At 41.4% G+C, this 19590-nt stretch overlaps 1 protein-coding gene across 3 annotated transcripts in view; it reads right to left on the bottom strand.

Moving 5' to 3' along the window:
- Window positions 1-19590, bottom strand: part of LOC131030393 (GPI ethanolamine phosphate transferase 1) — a 246115-nt gene that overhangs the window by 108538 nt on the left and 117987 nt on the right. For all 3 annotated transcript variants that reach the window (XM_057961198.2, XM_057961200.2, XM_057961197.2), the window contains exons 9-10: window positions 17163-17396; window positions 16850-17037 (exon numbers count right to left, since the gene is read on the bottom strand). In XM_057961198.2, coding sequence (XP_057817181.2) covers window positions 16850-17037; window positions 17163-17396 — 422 coding nt within the window. The remainder of the gene's footprint in view (window positions 1-16849; window positions 17038-17162; window positions 17397-19590) is intronic.

Below are 19590 nucleotides of genomic sequence, written 5' to 3'. Positions count from 1 at the left end.
TAATTTTGTTGCTGCCATGGGATCTATGCCAGATGGTTTTGTTGTCATCTGACAGTGTCCTTGGTTGGCAATGTTTTCACCAACTACGTTTGTAAGCGCCATCTTCAATTGAGGCATTGTCTACAGAAGGTCAGACACTCGGACGAGTATGGTGGTTTGCAACATCTGTTTGATGATAGTTTTCTCAGACTCTAACCGACGTGGGGTACTGGCAGTATTGTGTGAGGCCGTCCGTTCTTCCGCCATCGCCCATTCCACATCGGCCTTTGCTTCTCGGAGTCTCTCCTTCTCTGTAAGAGGATCGGGGTACACCGCCTTCTTACTTTGCAATCTTGTGATTGACAATACCTCCTTGTTTGGCTCCTTCACATCCAACATATTTACTCCCTTCTATTTCGAGCAGTCTGTGTCCTCATGGTTTCCAGGACCACACCATTTGCATAGCAAACCTCCACCATTGTTCCCGCTCTGACATTCTCGAGCAAAGTGGCCCCACTCATTACATTTCCGACATTTGATCATGGGCCGCCCTTTTGCATCGTACTGAATTTTGCTCCTTGGCATGTTATTGTTGGAACGGTTGTTCCTGCACCGATTATTGCGATATCCTCTTGGTGAAGCCTCCAAGTTTGCTGATTATTTAGGTGGTGTGGCTGGTGGAGTAGCTTGCTCGCCTTGAGTATAGAGCACTTGTGCGCTCCGTGTTTTTAAATTGTACGGACATTCCTTGGTGGAATGGCCCAATACCTAACAGATGTCACAAAAAGCTTTCTTTGAACATGTTCCCTTTGTATGCCCTTCTGCCTTGCAGTCGGTGCACCAAAGTTCTTTGCCGTCTCTGCCACTTTCTTTATCAGGCTTCAACTCCTTCATCATTCGCAACATGTCCTTCCGAAGAGCTTGTACGGTTTTGAACTCGCCGTCGCTACTTCTGTCCGTACTATCATCATCACTTTCCCTTTGTTTCCCCTTCAATGTTTTACTCTCGCTTTCAATATCCATCGCTCAATTGTAAGCTTCATCATATGACGGCGAAGGGACCACCTTCATCTTCAGCATGAGGGATGGTACCAACCCTTCGACAAACCATCTCTTCTTCAGCCCATCTGTCAGTTGGTTCTCCATTTTGTTCAATAGTTCCTTCAACCTTCGGTTATAAGCCCGGACACTTTCACTTTTTCCCTGTTTGGTATTGTAAATCTCCGCCACAATTTCATTGTCGTCACGTAGGAGTTTGAATTCCTCCTCGAAGGCCTTCTTCAAATTATTCCATGATGTTTTATGCTAGGCATCAAAGTCTGTGTACCAGTCAATTGCTATCCCTCGAAAGGTGGTCGGAAATGCCTTCAACCAGTAATCCTGGTCGTCTTGGCCATTTGCCTCCCAGATGCTTATGCATGTCTTGCAGGGTCGTACAGGGTCCTCCGACCCGTATCCCATGAATCTTGGAAGCTTTTGTTTGGGTGTGTGCCATTGTCTTCGTCTAGAGGGTTTTATGTGTTGCCTGGAAGGTATTATATGCCTAGAAGGTACCGTACGCGTTCGACCGGATTGAACTGTATTGCTCCGTCCACGAGCCTTCTACTCGTCCACCCATGTCCTTCGCGGTTTGGTCATCCTCACTCCTATAATCCCTCCTTCCCGGGGTTTCTGGGTTTGACCCCCCTATTTTTGAGTATTCCCTGAGGGACAGATTTCCAATTCGGTACTGGTTATTCTCAAAGAGTTCGACGACCTCACCCTGCAGGTGCCATACAACCCCTTCGTCGTGGTCGGAGTGCTCTGACGGATTACTCTCAAACTGAGTTCCAGACTCTTCACTGGACATCGAGTGAGCGGCCCAGTCGGCGAGATCGTCCTCCACTACGTCCGACAGTGATAGGTTGCTTGCAACCTCTACCAACTAGTTCCACGTACGCGGTTTCTGCCTCTCCCTACTGCAGCTCCGACTCTTGCTCTGCTTTTCCGGACTCTCCAAGCCTTCAACAATCTCCCTCAGCCAACATCTCCACTCGTTTTGTTCTATGATACGTAGGGATTTTCGTACCGACCCCTCGCCTACTCCTCTGTTGGTGCCACATCGTCGGTCTTTGTTGGGATGTCGGGGCATTAATTGCCAGGGGCACGACGTCTGCTCATATCCCTCTCTTCCTCTTCCCTACGGCTCCTTTCTTCGTACTGTTGCAAGATTTGTTGCCGACAACGTTCCCGGCTAATTTCTTCCCTCTGCTCTTGCCGTTCAATGAGGTTTTGTGCCAACAATCTAGGAAGGCTCCCCAGAAGATCAAACACGACAGAATTTACTGTGAGTTCCTCACATACCGTGCCCTCAGGGACCGCTCTCTCCCGAGCTTCCCTCTGCACGTACTGAGTGACGGAAACATCCCACAGTTCCACCAAATCCTCCGTCAGTTGATCCTCCCTAGCTTCCGCCTACGTGGGCTCTTCGTGTGTATCACCTTCAGTGACTATTAACTGTTGTTGAAATGGTTGGCCCATTAGTGGTTACAGCCTACCGCCATATTGATCTCCGAAATTCGAATCAGCAACAACGCCTAAATGTTTACTCCTAACAGTGAGTTGTTCCCGTTCACGGAATAAACAGTAAATGCATACAGAACATCTAACCAGCAATTACAATTATATCCAAAGCATTGATTAAGTAGCAGTCACAATAATATGGCAGAAAATATATCCTTTAATGCATTCCAAAATGTTCAGCACATCAACATTATTGTCGAGGTTCCCCTACATGGCAATATATACTATCTGGTGGTTGGCCGAGGTACCTGTTAAGCGCGGAGGAGGGTAAAAGCTCTGGATAACTCCTCTAAATATGACTTGATAAGTTCCACTGATCGCGGCTTGACAATGATTTGCCCTCCTTCTAGCGCCAATTTTGTTGATGTGTTTTTTACGGACATGCGAATACAGAATAAAATACCAAAAGTATCTTATCCTCTCTTGAACAAAATCTCTCGGATGATTAGCTTAAGGATCACTCGAGAAGACTCCAAGGTTCATGAATGTAGGGTCACTACATGTGGATAAGCTCATTCACTGATGTGATTATGCTGGAATCACAAGGGGACTTACATTCGAATGTCTGAATGCTTGATTTGTTGGAATTTAGGTCCTATCTACTCAATTGGAAGATAAAAAAAAGAGTAAAAGAGGTACGGTTTGAGAAAGTCTATTCTAAGACCTAGAATATTGGAAGATGAATGAATGGCTAGATGGAATCCTACTAAGCGAGGTCTCACCATCAAATTGAACAATTTGACACAAGCTCAGTGCAATCTTCTAAGCACGTTTCAAGGATGTTCAAATCAATACCATCAAACATCGATTACCATTCAAGTTAATGCATAAGCAACGAATGTAGAACAATTCGAAGTTAAGCTCATATCATTCCAGTTGATCACACAAGGAGCAGTTACAAGCAGCAAGAGGCTAGTGGTATGGATTGGGCAGATTCCACATGAATACATTCAACAACTTCTTCCATTCAATCTAATTATTTACCATCTAACATGAAGATCCAACAAGAAACCATGCACATTGTAAAGAAACAACACACTTCACCGTAACTTCAATGAAAATGGAGTTCATTTACAACTTAGGCAACAATTTCTACCTTCTCTTCCTACTCTACTTTAACTTCTATTCTATTCTCTTAAGACTGTCTACTGACTATTCAAACTCTGGTATGGAAAAGGAACAAGCCGAAGTAGAACAAGTGTTGGCGAAGGAACAAGTAACTTCCAATGGGACTGCAAGTATGTCATTGCGGGAGACAGAGAAGAAAATAGTCCAGCAGGTGCTAGAAACAACCATACCCATCAAGGTGGCAAACCTCCTTCAAACTATGCCGCAACTGAGAATGGCAATTGCCAACACAGTCATCCAGAAACAATGTAAGCCACATGAGGAGGAACTGACGGGAAAACCATCACCCAAAGGGAATGAGTCAAGTAATCCAATGTTGTTGATGGTGAGCATCCGGAGGAAGTTGGCAGTCATCAAGATGGAAATAATGGGGAAGAAGTTGACAAACACCATTGTCGATGGAGGCTCGGGAGTAAATGTACTGCCAGAAGACACATGGAAATGTCTGAGGAAGCCGAAGCTTTGGCCACCAACCTTCCACTTGGTAGGTGCTAACCAGCACAACATCCAGCCGTTGGGAACATTGATGGCACAAAAAGTAATGATTGGGACACAACAGTTTTTCTTGCACTTTGTAGTCATCCGGTTACAAAAGAAGGCGTACGATGTACTCCTCGGGAGGGGATGGTTGATTACTGCCAAGGCGAATCATAACTGGAAGCAGAACACACTCTCGATCGAGAGTGATGGGAGGAAGCACGTCATTGACTTGAGGAACTGAGTGGTGAGTAAAGAGCTGGCATCATCTAACAAGTCTGAGGGTGGAGAGTTTGGTATGGACAAAGAGAGGAAAGGCATGGAACCCAACAATGAAGGGGTGCTTGAATTGGAAAATTGCTATGAGGATGAGACAAGTTCTTTGAATGGATTATTTCACTAGCAGATGGAGGATTAAGAAGTCTTCCAACCCAACTGTAACATGCTACAAATTGGCCAAATTGAGGAAGTGCAAAGTCCGTCGTACGATATTCATTTGTGCACATCCGGCGTTGGTGTGTTTGGGTTGTACGAACGATTGCCAAGTGAGCAGTGAGCCTGTACTGTATGAACAAATGACGTCGAGTGTGAATGGGGAAGTGTCTAAGGTGTATGAAGAAGATTCACAAGGTGAGGATCAGAAATTGGATGTCGTAGAGCCTTGTGGAGATGCCCCGAAGAAGTTAATACTATACGCTAAACGATTCACATCAACCGAAAGCAATTCTGCCGTATGGTTCACATCAACTAAGAGTAATTCCACTGTATGGAAATCAGTCGAGAGTAAGTTGACCATACAACCCATAAGAGCCAAGAGTACATTGACCATACAGTCCACAGGAACCAAGAGTAAAGTTGTCGAAGGATTGTCACTGTACGCCAAGAGTAAAGTTGTCGAAGAACTGTCACCGTACGCGGAGAGTAAAGTTGTCGAAGGATTGACTAAGTCCATACCGTACGTTGTACGGTTTAGAGCAGACAAGAGAAAGTTGGCTCCTGAGAGTCCAGGTTTGTGTTGACGTAACGAGATTACCACACGAAGCTAAGAGCCCCAACTACAACGTACAAACTAGAGACACGGAATGCTGGAGATCCGTACGATCAAGGGAGCTAAATTGCAGAGCATTGATACCGTACCCCGTACGGTTAGTACACATAGGCCAATCCGTACGAGTGAGTAGGTGTTTGTTGTGCGTTGCACACGCTCCCTGTCGCCGACAGGGTCCCCCTTTCCCTTTTTGAGTGTCTCGCGTCCTTTCGAGCAAGCCCGCGTTCAAGTTGAGGCAATGATAATGTTGAAAGAAAAGAAGCTAGTGATTCCATTAGGCTAGTCTAGCACTCGGGCATGAATTCCAAGAGATTGTTCAAAATTGTGAAATCGCCTTGAATAGGAGTAAGATGATAGAGGTTGGTGAAGCCCACCAAGCAAAGGACGGCGCGTCTGAAGGTCGCATGAGGACCCAAAGTTGCCTTTTTTTTCGCGTAAGAGCGATGAGATAGATTGCATGATGTTTGTTCTTAAAGAGTTTACAAGATTTGAACGAATGACGATTTTCGCCAACTGAGAAAGGAGGAGGAGCGGATTTCGTTGCAAAATGCCAAAGTTGACAAACTCGCTCAAGTGCCCAAGCTCGCACTTCTTGAGGAAAAGTTTAAAATCGCCAAAATGCCCAGGAGGGGCGAATTTCGGACTTCCTGGCCAAAATGAGAGAAAATTCACAAAAGTTGGCAAAATGGGCTTATGGTTCGAAAAGTTACAAAGTTTGCAAAATCGCCCAGGGGGCCGAATTTCGGACCCTAGGGTTAAAATTTTAGAAAAGTTAAAAGGTTTGCGAAATCGCCCAAAGGGTCGAATTTCGGACTATGGGGTCAAATTTTCAAAATCCGCAAAAGTTCGCAAAACCTCTAAAAGGTCCGAAAATTAACAAAGTTGGCAAAAGGTCCGAATTTACCTTTAAGTTGCCAAAAACCTCTAAAGCTCCGAGATTCACTTTAAATTCGCTAAAATTGCCAAAGTGCCTTATGAGCCGAATTTCGGACCCTAAGGGCAAATTGAGAGAATTTAGTGAAAAGTTGCCAAAGCGTTTAAAAGGTCTGAAAAAGATAAAAACGCCGAAATTCCCCAAGGTGAAAACAAAGTCTAAGTTTTAAAGGGCTTCCATTTCCCCTAAATCGCGAGCTAGAGGAAAGACGCGAAGAAGATGCAAGGGTGAGTTTTGGGCGAAATCGCCAAATGGTCCGAAATTCGCCATCAATGTCAAAGTCGCGACGCGTAGGGCAAGTAGAAGGATTTCAAATCGGTAAAATCCCCCCATTCCTCCGAAGAACACAGCGCAGAAAGTGTAATTGACAATAAAACGTGAAAGAGCGCGAAGTTCGCGATTTAAGAGGAGATATGGAGTTTAAAAGTCTGCAAAAACCCCTCCATACCACCGAAGTTTGCGTGAGAGAGGATCGCGTTGGGTTTTGAAAGGGAAGCCAGAAAGTATAATTTGCATTCAAGGTAAAACGCTGACATAAACCCTTCCAAGCGTCCAGGTTCAAATTGCTAAATCGCACAAGGTAAAAATCGCCTAGTTAAAACTCGACATTGCAAATTCTTTTCCTACCACAGCCGCAAAAATTTGAATTAGAGGATAACCGTTGGAATTCAAAATTTGCAGAACTATCCATTCGTCTTTGCACAGCAGGTCGGGCAATTTCTCACCGTCCATTTTCATCAGGTAAGTACGCTTTGTCTCTCTTGATCATCTGAAATATTTATAAATTAGATGCATGCCTGTGCAAAAGTGATTAAAATGCTTAAATCTTCAAATTTGCATCTTTTTTCCGATTATTAAAGCGTCATGCAAAGCAATCGAAATTAGAATTTGCTCCTAAGGATCAGCTAAAAATTGTATTTTCAAACTTAGGAAATTTTTCGAGCTTTGTCCCTTTTGAAAATTAATCCAGAAAATGCTTAAGTTAAATTCGCGATCAAAAGCTTCATGAATAAATGTTTTGCTCAATCAAGCTCTCAGTTAGCAATATTTCGCTGTTTCCAATCCAAATTTTGAATTAATCCTTGAATACTGGCATATTCTCTATCTAACCCGCCTTACTTCTTTTATATCACCTCGTAATCCGCGTCCGGCTGTGCAGGATAAATGCCTAAATCGCCAGTGGAATCATCAAAAACGCCTGCTACAACCGAGACATCGCGAGCATCCAAATCAGATATCCCATGCAAAGTCGAAAGGATGAAGTACCAGTATCAAAGAGGGGGATTGAGGGAGTCAAAATTTCAAAGCGTCTGGGACAATGTCAGTGATACCAACCTAGGCTATATTGATATCCAAGACTTCAGGAATCGGGTCTTCTCCCCTAACGCATATGGCAAGCCCAGACAGATGGTGGAAAGCGGCATCGCCCAAGAGGCAGGATTTCCTCCATCAGTACAAAACTATGAGTTAGTGGTAGAGGCTGCCCGGCATTAACAGCCAGGTTCCAGATTGGTGCTCCTCGAGAATATGACCCTCGCCAACTTCACTCCTGAGGCCATTGGCGACGCATTCGACATTCCCTTCCCAAACAATCCCACAGCCACGACTATAGACGAAGCACAGGGGGCATATGATATGAATCCGGCCAGATGCAGAACACTGATCAACGAAAAGTGGTACAAGGAGAGAAGGCCTCCAAGCACCAGAATTGGGAAAAAGACCCCAAGAAGTGACTTTCACAATGAGCATGGGGATATGGTCACATTACTCAGCAGGGTCATGGGACTTCCTAAATCCAACTACTTTGAAGAGTGGATGTTCTATTTCACAGAGCAAGTCTTTGCTGGGAAGTCTAAGTTTGACTGGGCCCAGATAATAAGCGACAACATCTACACTCAGCTAATTGAACTCGAGAGCAAAAAGTACTTCACTATGACCTCCTACTTGGTCTACATGTTCGCCAAGAACCAGCCACTGCCAGGTTTATTAATGGAAGGCGAAATCGGGAATGGGCCTGGTCAGGTAAAAGTATATGATTGTTACCCACAGCTTCACTATCAGGATATAGCTCAGAGAGAAAAGAACAGCCCAGCTTATGCAGTTGGCCAGTATGAGCGCGTCAATGACGCCTTCACAATGCGCCTGGTCAGGCTAATGCAGGGAGGATTACACATAAGGCTCTCGGAGCAAGCTACTATTCTAGTACAGAGATACAAAGCCTGGTTCATCCAGTTCCCAAGGTTCTCCTATATTCGAATAGCAGGCTTTGATGGTGCCCCTCTCCGACTTCCACAGTACCCAACCGACAAGATAGTTCTTATGGAGGTCGCAAGGCAGTCACGTCCGGCAGGCATCTTACTCAGAGATAGCAAGCAGGCTAGATTCGCGTTCCCCATGATTATAGGCAACCAGGATGTCCATCTGAAGACCCCCACCTTAGCAGAGGAATCCTTCGCAGAGCTGGCTTCCTATGGCCTACAAGAGCATTTTCCAAGGAAATGCTTTGATCACGATAATCTGGCAAAGAGAGCCTATGGCAGGCGGCAAAGCAAAGGAATCAGTTGAAGATTATTGGAAAAACTGCTCTGATGACTATGAGGTCCGGAGGCGTGAATATTCGAGGCTGAGTGTGCAACAAATGCGACTCTTTGAATACCGCCGGGTCCCGGATCAACTCACGAATTCAGGGAATTGTCTGCAAGTCCGAGAATTTGAGGCAGTGAGGCATCTTCTGCCAGGCATTGATTGGTCGCAGGACCCTATCACTGATTTTGAGGCAGTCATGGCAGCCCCAGAAGGATATACAGACCTATGGTTGCATCAGCAGATTGAAAGACTAATTCATGAGGGAGTCCAGTTCACCTACCACTTAATGGGCAAGGCAAAATGATCATCCCCATGCAAGAACTCAGCAAAGTGATACGACCAGACTGGGAAGAAAGACTAGGGACGGATAGGATCACCTATTCCGTTAAGGACCTAAGTTTTGCTGGTCAATTCCAGTCAGACATGTTGTGCTTCGAGCGTAATCGTTCCAGCTAGAAGGATGGTTTGAAGCACGTGGACCAATATCTCGAGGGCATGCAATATAAAATTTGTCATCCTCCTATGCCTCCCTTCAGTCTGCTATTCCAATTATGCATCAAGTTCCAGGAGTATGTTCGTGAGGAGCGTGCGGCAGGTCGTGATCTTTGGCAGGAATATTTACATAGTGAAGATGAGTTCTTGGAAAAGGAATCTACAAATGGAAAAGAGAAAGTGCTTTCCTAGAAAGTGCTTTTTCCTTTTAAATCTTGAAAATGCACTTTTTGGTCAAAAGGTCATGTTTGACTTCCAAGTCAACTAAAATGTAAAACTTTATGAATACACCTTTTTGGGATTATTTTTGGATATGTTCTAATTACTTTTTTGGGTAGTTATTACTCCCTTTGGGGTGGTTGTTGATATTTGCCTCCCATTTATGGGTATGGGCAGCCATGTTTTATGGATGAATCTGGGCCACTTATTTAAATTAAATCTTGGCCATTCATCCATTTTTGAAGCCTATTTAAGGGACTGGTTTTCCCTCATTTTGTAAGAAGTTCTTGGATTGTTGCTGAAGCTCTAGCGAAATTTACAGGATTTAATGCAAAGTTAAGACTGTTTCCAAGTTTCCTTGTGAGTGCATGGTCTCCTTCATTAATTTAGAAATTTTCAATTATGTTTCTTTCCTTTACATAGCATTTTCAAATAATTATTCGATAGAATCCTCGTTGTTCACACCATTAGGGAATGGCTGATTGCCTTTCCTTCTGCATGGTTAATTTGAACCTTTCATATACTTAGTTTGGTTATTGAATGCTCACTGAATGAATGTAAAAGTTCTAATGTTGTATTTGATAGCATGAAAAACCTATTTTCCTTTGAAGATCGCACTAGATTGATACAAGTATTGTGCTTAAATAGCTGGTAATGCTTAGTCTAGTTATTTGGAGGTGTCTGTCTGTTTACTGAATCTGCTATTTTAGTTAAAATTTATATTTTATGTATCTCTCTCTCCCTATCCTTCCCTCCTTTTTCCCCCTTTTTTACAGAGAAAATCTGCAATCCTATTGAAAACAGTATCGACCCAACTGAAATCATTTGATAAGTAAGACCATTAAAGTTTTGGGGAATTCATCCAGCAATTACCTATCCTACCGTAAGTCCCCTTGTGTTTCCAGCGAAAAACACATCAAACCACTAAGTAATCCTGCAGTCAAGACCTAACAAACAAAACCTTGACGTTATCCCCTTTGATCAAGCGTGAGAAATAGCATTAGGGATTTCCTTATCTCAAGAGAGGATAGGATACTCAGCAAGTTTATTCTATTCTGCGTTGGTCGTATGGAGTTTGCAGCAATACGACTTTAGACACGTCAACAGTGTTGTGCTCAAAAAGTTGTGCGGTCGTACGAGCAAGTGTGGAGGCGGTTGTATAGAGAACCCATAAGTATATCATACGTGAAGAAGAAAAGGTCATACGTGAGTACATTGTACGAGCGAGTGTGGAGAAGGCCGTACAGAAAAACCATAAACATGTCGTACGGAGGAAAAGTTGAACCGTACGCAAGGATTGGTAGGCAGTACGGAGGAAGAGTTGCACTGTGCGAGAGAAAAGTTGAACCGTATGCAAGGATTGCTAGGTTGTACGAAGGAAGAGTTGCACCATATGAGATAATTCTTGAGTCGTACAACGGAAGTATTGTACCGTAAGGTGGAAGTGTTGAGTTGGATGAAGGGAGTCTCAAGCCACACACCTATGCACCGTACAACCAAGAGAGAAGCACAAGCTTTTATGTAAGAACAAGTCTCTACGCAAGGAGGAGAAGCCCATATGGAAGGAGAACAAGTCAGAGAGCACAATACCTGTACGAGAGAATACGCCTTGATCAGAATTTTGACTTCATTGGCCTTGTTCCTGACGTCTTAAAAAAGAAGAAAATTGATGCACGTCGTGGAGTTTCGTGTGCTTTTGAAGGTCTAAATTTGGTGTTGGCGACGGGGGCGCTACCCCTCGACCCCGCCCTGTACTGCGATAGGGAGCGTGCCCTGGGCGCTACCCCGGGACCCTGAGAGGGGTGTTGCCCCTCGACCCCACAAGGGGGACTGCCCCCAGACCCCTACAAGGGGCGCTGCCCCTTGACCCCATTGGGGACATTGCCCGCAAACCCCCATTTGATTTGGCAAGTACACTACATGTTGGGGTTGTTCAATACAAGTCTTCGTCTACACTCTTGTCATTAGTCTTTCCAGATATTACTTGATGTTTTCTTGTCATCTGGAAGACGACTTTTTCTTTTGGAGGGGATAATGTAGTTGGCATAAAATGCATACTGTTTGATAATTTTGGTTACCCGACAGTGTATTAATTAATTGTATCAAGTGGGTTGTCACTCTCAGGTAGTTATGTGTCGGTTGGTTGACGGTTGTGTACCTCTCGGCAACCATCAAGTCCTTTAAATATGTTGTGTACCGGCAAGGAAAGCAGTACGGTATTGTCGGATCTGTTGTAATCCTTGGCCAACCATCTCTAGTCTTCTTCTCTGTAATAATTGCATGTGTGAATAAAGATATATTTTACTGTCGTGTTTGGTATGCATTGTCATGTACATTATTATTTTCTATATTTAATTTACTAGTTGTACCAGCAAACACTCACTATTAGCTATTAACCTTTACAAATGAAGATGTTGAGCCTTTTATAGAGAGCTCTTTTACAACGAATGGCCAAGATTGATTCTCCATCAATGGCCAGGATTTTACAATAAAAACCCTAATTAGGGTTTGTTACAACAAACTTCTCCATAGCCAATGAGAAAATTACATTCCATGTGTGGACCAATAGATATCAGGGGTAGGTGCCTCAGAGTTTGTGCCATCACTGGTGAGCTTGATTCATTGAACTTGGATGCATTGATGTGGACTTCATTGACTGGAGGAATGGTGACTGGAATGCCGTCTGGAATGCCACTTCACTCTTACACTTTGTAGACTTGAGTTGATTCCTCATGATGAAGGGATGTTGAGAGGTATCTCTTGATACTCAACATTATCTAGCTCGCTCAAAGTAGTTGTGATCTGATTTACTGATGTAGCTGAATCTTTGCTTGCTTGCTTTTGAGTGATTGTATAACTTCTCTTTCGCACTCCTTTGATCTCTTCATGTCTTCATGGTGTGGTGAAGGTTGAATTCCTCTTGGTTGTGAAGTTTCTCCTCTTGCACGGTGGTGTAGGTCTTACAATTTTCGTCCTTTTTCCTTTGCAGTCACCATCCTCTCCCATCTGCAAAACAAAACAAACATGATATCAAATATATAATATATAACTTTGATAGCTCTTCTTAGCTTGATATATCCCTTGATTTTATGTGTTTTGCAAGTTTGATTAAGAAGATCTAGAGGAATTCGTCTTCACAAAGGAGCTTCTTGAAGTTGATTTTCGCTCTTAGAGAGGAGCTCTTTAAGTGTATTCCATCCTTGGTGTTCGTTAAGCTTTCCTCGCCTTAATCTTCTTCATTTTCTTGAACTTCGCTCATACCCTTCAAATTGTGAAGTTTGCTCATGTCTTAATTCTTGAAGTTCATTTGTATCCCTTGGTTTGTAAAGTTGGAATTTTCCATTGAAGCTCGCTTGTCTCAAACCTGAAGTTAAAATTCGCTCATGAAGCTTGATTCATGAAGTTGACATTCGCTCTTATTTCTCAATGTATGAAGTATAACTTCGCTTCACTTCTTCAATTCATGAAGTAACATTTCGCTCAAAAACCTTCTAGGATGAAGTTCGCTCCTTCACTTTAATTCATGAAGTTGTAAGATCGCTCCAAATCGGTAGTTCATGAAGTAACAACTTCGCTCCAAATCAATGATCCATGAAGTGAAAAACTTGGCTCTAAATTAGTGAAACGTGAAGTTGCTTCTCTTAATTATTTCTCTTATTTATATCCAGCTTCATTCTTTAAAATCGCTCAACTTAGCAAGATCATGAACTTCGCTCCTTATCCCAAACACATGAAGTAGTAAACTTCGCTCCAAAACCTCAACTCATGAAGTTCGCTTCAAAACCTAAACTCATGAAGTAACAATTTCGCTCCTCCTTAGCAATTCGTGAAGTGGAGGATTTCGCTTGAAGCTTGCAGCTGCTTAAGTTATCAACTTCGCTCATCTCTTTTGATACATGAAGTATGAATTTCGCTCCTAGTTGCTTAAACCCGAAGTTCGCTCCTATCTCCTTGAAGTTGAAGTTCGTTTAAATCACTCTACTTCGCTCCTCTTGGTGAGATCATGAAGTTCATTTGGCATTGAGTCCTCTTTAGGTGATTATCCTTCTCTTATTCAATTTCACTCATGCTTATGAAATTCGCTCTCCTTGGTGAAAACATGAAATTCGCTCACCTCTCCTCCAATGCATGAAGTTATCTACTTCGCTCAACTCCTTCAACTCATGAAGTAGCATTTCGTTCGCTCGCCTCTCCTTCAACATGAAGTTCGCGCACCTCTCCTTCAACATGAAGTTCGCGCACCTCTCCTTCAACATGAAGTTCGCTCACCTCTTCTTCAACATGAAGTTCGCTCACCTCTCCTTCAACATGAAGTTCGCTCACCTCTCCTTCAACATGAAGTTCGCTCACCTCTCCTCCAATGCATGAAGTTATCTACTTCGCTCACCTCCTTCAACTCATGAAGTAGCATTTCGTTCGCTCACCTCTCCTTCAACATGAAGTTCGCTCACCTCTGCTTCAACATGAAGTTCACTCACCTCTCCTTCAACATGAAGTTCGCTCACCTCTTCTCCAACATGAAGTTCGCTCACCTCTTCAACATGAAGTTCACTCACCTCTCCTTCAACATGAAGTTCGCTCATCGTCCTTCCTAAGGACACGCCCTATAATAAATGAATTTGCTCCATGACCGGGCCTTGGATAAAACATATCACATACTTCGCTCTATGTCCTTCGAAGGACAAGACCTAAATGACATATTTCACTCTCCGACCTTAATGAGGACAGGACCTAAATAACATATTTCGCTCAATCTGCTTTGCAAGACACACTTTTTTGTTAAATTGCTTCGTTATTTGAGCGATCAAGGTCTAAACAGGGAGTTCGCTCTATGACCGGCCTAAGGACAGGCCCTAAAAAAGAATTTCGCTTTGTGTCCTCTCTAAGGACAAGATCTATAGTATGGGTTCCGCTCTCAGACCTTGCTAAGGACAAATTCAAATCGTTCAAAAACTGAGGCAAGGCAAGACAAATTTGCTCCATAGCCTTGAAGAGGACAAGAACTATAACCAAATTCGCTCTTGGTGACAGTCCTAAGGATAGGTTCAAAATATAAACATTTTCGCTCTAGGTCCTTTGTAAGGACAGCCTTATAACTTGAAAATTCACTCCCTGACCTTAAGGGGGACAAGTCTTAAAACTTAGTTCGCTAAAAGTTCTCTCTAAGGACAAAACTTGTAGATGAATCCGGTTCATGCTGATGCAAGATTTCATGAAGAAGTTCGCTTACCCTCCTTAAGGAGAATTTCGCTCTATGACTGCTCTAAGGACAAGACCTATAACAAACTTCACTCTTGACCAAGGTAAGGACAAGAATCAAAATCGCTCTAAGACCAAAGTAAGGACATAAATCAAGATCGCTCTAAGACCAAGGTAAGGAGAAGGCACAAATAAGGTTTTCACTCTCTGTCCTTGGTGAGGACAAGGCTTGATCCAAGACACATACTCACTCGCTCTATGATCAGCAAGAAAATATCAAACAGATCGCAGCTTGCTCCATGATTATGATGAGGATTTTGCTCTAAGACCGACCTAAGGACAAAACCTATAACAAGCTTCGCTCACCAACCCTCCTATGGACAAGGCTTCAAAGTGCAGCTCGCTCACTATCCCTGCAAAGGACAAGGACAAGATAGGTGAATTTCGCTCTTGACCCTTGGCAAGGTACGGGACCTAGGAGGACACTTTGCATTCAACCAAGGTTTGATTTAGCAACTTGAAGTGTGACCGGATAATACACAAAAACCCTAGGAATGATCTAAATAACCCTTAATCACTCAACTGACCTGACCTCCACTCCACCTTGAGGAGATCCACCTGACTTGATGACCTTTGAGAAACTCAATCCCTTCAATGCAAAGGCTAAGACACTAAAACGACCAACAACAAAACTAAAAGAGCTAACCCTAGAAAGCAAAAAGTGGGGGTCCCCATTTGCAATGGGACGATGTGTGAATACCTCACAACAGTACCAACTGTCGTAACTGACACAGGAACCCTCACGGCCAACTTCAAACATAACAAAAATGACATAAAAATAAATTAAAAGTTTTGTTCCTAATTATGGCCTAACATAGAGCAAGTCATCTTGCATACATTTAATTGATTGAATCAGAAATAGCAGTGATATTGTCTCATATATTACATCCTTTGCATAACATAAACATCACTAGTGGTATCGTAGAATAACATCCTTTGCGTCATTTGAGATTTTGAGGAAAGAAGTCTCTTGCAATTGATTGATTTAGTTAATGGTCCCTAATTCATGAAGAATAACAAAAGGCGACATCACACACTCCTGGTCTTGTGTGGGAATTTGTTTGAAAAGTTATTATTTTCTTTGAGCTAGTTCATGGGACATCTCCTCCAGAGGTGAGCTAGTTCATGGGACATCTCCTCCAGAGGTGTTATTTGCCACCCGAATGTAGCAGTTCCTATGAAATCCTGATTTCATATAATTGTTGTCTCAGTTAAGATCAAAGACTTCAGGCATCTAAAAGCTTCATTTTATACCTTTTTGACTTAGATCGGTGCAATAAATATTGCATGGGTCTTGGCATCTTGGCAACTAGTTTCAGAGGTCTAGGACCCCTAACCCTACGTATGTTGAGCTAAAAAATAGCATTGCTAACCACTGCCTGCTCAATTGAAACTGTGTCCAGTTTAACATCAACCAGAGATCAACAAGAATGAGACCGCCTCACAAAATATGGACTTTTGTGCACAACAGATAAGTGATGAAGTAAAAGGACATATAAAAAGCACAATGTAAAAGGGTAGCAAATATGTCGTCTAGACACAAAATAATTTGAAAGAAAATTATCATTTATTTAGGAAGTAAATTTGTTCAGCAAGGAAGACAAAAATCATGATCCTCAAGCTTTGATCATTCACAGAATATTTTAGATGTGTAATTTTTTCAGTTTAAAACAGATAAAAAAACATATTCAAACTCTCACTCAGGAAATTGTCAGTGATCTCAAGGAAGTCAATAAGGCCAACAAATCATTTAAAATCTGTTACACAGTAGCCCAAAAAATAACATGGTAACATTGTGATCTCAAAAGTGTATTTATGTGTTAGATGGGTTTCCTCTTGCATCTAGATTGACACCAAATCCTAGTAGAAAAGAAACATAGAATTATAATTTTTAACATGTACAGCATTATACATTTTAGCACCATTGAGATTAGATATAATGCTATTGTCCATGCTGCATTGTCAACATTAAGTCTGAATGAGAACATTAATTGAGATCTCTATTGTCATGCCTATTCCAATATAGTCCCTGGGATTTAGACGCTTGATATTACAGAAGAATGCTGGTAAACAGAACAGATTCTATTTTACACAATATTTTTATAATTTCACAAAATAATGCATGTTGTCCTCCCTCGTGTTCAAGAAAAAAAAGTGTAACTTACACAAGTTGTGTGTGATCAGGAATTTCTGCAGGCATGAGAGTGAAACATGATAAAAACCAACAAGATGCCCAAACAAAAGCTGGTACCATGGACAAACCAGGGGTGTTGCATGAAACAAACACTGCACCAACTATTCCTGCAATCAAAAATACCCCACTATAGACCCTTCTTTCAAAGAAACTTGACACCTGAAGGAAACAGCATATAAATCAGTACTAGAACATTAGGCACGAGAAAATTTTCCCAGTGTGCAATTACTTCAAAGCATAGCATGAGAGCAGATGAAATTAAAAGGAAAACTACTTTCTCATACCAGAAGTTCAAGAATAAGAAAAGACACAATGCATGTTGCCATAAGCTTTGCAATTGAAATCAATCTAGAATCTTGTAAAGCTCTCCATAATGCTTGTATAAAACTACTATCACTGAAGATCTCTGTCCAAAGAAATATTGCCAATGCAAGATAAATGTGATAAAGAGGAGGAGAACGCTCTATCAGCAGGATAATTGAAAAGAGCACCATTAAGAGACCACCAAAAATGCGCACCTGAAGTATGCCATGAATACAAAATGTGAAAATTTAGATTGATGTAAGAAAAAAATGGAATAATCAGATAGATATTAAAAACAAAATTATATAGTAGATTCATTAACGGATCAAAGAAACATTTCAATAATTGTTAAACAATGCCATGAAAGAAGCTTCAAACAAAATCTTATAATCCACAGATAAAAGAGAGCATATTTCATTTTTAATACTTCTTTATGTGTACAGTTAAGCTTCACAGAACTGTATATATTTAGTAGCAAGTATTCCAAAATCTAATTGGAACGTTTGTAGTCAATTGTTCACATATTTTTAAGTACAGCTGAAAAAAGGTATGTAGAAGAGCATCAAATGTGTCTCCTCTTAAAGAAATTTTACCATCTGTTGATAAATCCAAGAATACCATAGATGTTGATTTCAACTAAATGTGTAGACACCTAATTTTGTCCACACCCGACCAAATTAAAATCTCTCCCATTTTAGCTATTAATTAAATAAACATTAATTATTTATTTAATTAATTCATCCCTTTTCCTTATTCCCCGCTCCTGATTAATTTAAATTTACATTTATTTAATTTTGTCCTACCGTTGTTCTATGTATCCATATTAATCCTACTACTTAATTAATTCCAATTAATTAACTAAGCTACCCCCCAAACCCAAATTAATCAACCCTAATCCCAATTATCCTGAAAAGAAACAACAAAATCTTGACCATCTATTTGATCAAAAAAATGCTCACCCTCTATTTAGCCCTTGTAACTCTCACACACATTTGAGAAGTCACATGTCTTCCTCATCTCTTCCCCATGTTGAGGACACACCTGTGACCTTTTCTATTCCTAATGTGTCTCACAGGTGTGGAGGACACATGTCTTATTTCCTCTCTTTGCAAGGTGTGCTGTCACCTGCGAGACACACTAATCCTCATCCACTCCTCCCTATGTGTCCTCAAATAGGTGTTAGAAGACACGTATCATAGCTTTCTTTTCCATGTGTTCTCACACATATGAGAGGACTTATCCTCCACCATTGAATTTGCTCAAAAGAATCCCTCACTTAATTTTTCTCCAACCCACTTCTCTTCCAAATCCATCAATCTACCGAAACCATTTGGCATCTTCTCCTCAAAGCTAACCTCTCACAAATCCTCACCATTGATTTTAAAATCAAATCTTAGCCCTTAATCAATCCCTCCTAGCATCTATAAATTACCTCCAAGCCATTTGGATCATTCACATTCTATCCTAAAGTCATGCTACCATTTTGACAAGCAACCTGCATTACATCATCGATCATCTTCATCTAAAGAGCAAATCAAGAGGGTTGAGAGAGCCATCTTTGAACAAAGGGTGCTTCCTCTTCCACTCAATCTATGTGGCTTTGAAGAGAAAGGTAAGATATTATTTCACATTTTGATTCTTTAATAATTTCTTGTTTTTCATTGTCTTGAAATAGATATAATGTGTGGGTTGCATGTGGTCAAGGGTTACCTCTTCGAGATTTACAAATATCTATACCTTCTAAGACAACTTGGATAAACCCATTATTCTAGCAGGTAAGTATACATCATGTAAAAAAACAAAAAATAAATATAGAGAAATGGCAAGACATGGTTTGTGTTGCGTATAGTGGTCTAGGAAGAAATAAAAATATTAATTAAATTAAGTTGACTAAATTAATATTTTCAGGACATATTTAATTAATTATGCTTAAGAGTTTAATATTTTATTAAGTGACTTCATTTGATGCCAAAATAAAATAAAATATTATAAGTCACTTTATGAGCAAAAGAAATTAACATTTTAAAAGTGATTTTACAATTAAATTCCAAAAAGTTCCATAAGGTTATAAAAGGAGGCTAATGAGAAAAAATGGTTCATTTTCTGAAGATTGTTTATTTCTCTTTTGGAGATTTGTGCCTATGGCCAGTTTTCTTAGTGGAGGGACAAAAACCCCAATGGTTTAACGACGGATGAAAATCTAGAAGGCAGTGCAGTTCCAATCAGGGATCAACAATGTGCCTTTGCATTGAATGTTTGCGATAAGGGTTTGAAAGTTTGATCAGTACTCAAATTTATTTGAAATCTTGCAGGCAAGAAATAAATTTGCAGCGATAATGCAATTGGCTGAGTATTGGGTGATTGGACTGAATGCATTAAAATAATATAATATTTACTTCTGCAGGGTAT

This window comes from Cryptomeria japonica, chromosome 7 (assembly GCF_030272615.1).
Source record: "Cryptomeria japonica chromosome 7, Sugi_1.0, whole genome shotgun sequence".
Taxonomy (NCBI): Eukaryota; Viridiplantae; Streptophyta; class Pinopsida; order Cupressales; family Cupressaceae; genus Cryptomeria; species Cryptomeria japonica.
Note: the sequence above shows the minus strand (reverse complement) of the source record. Positions and strands in the feature narration are given on the sequence as shown.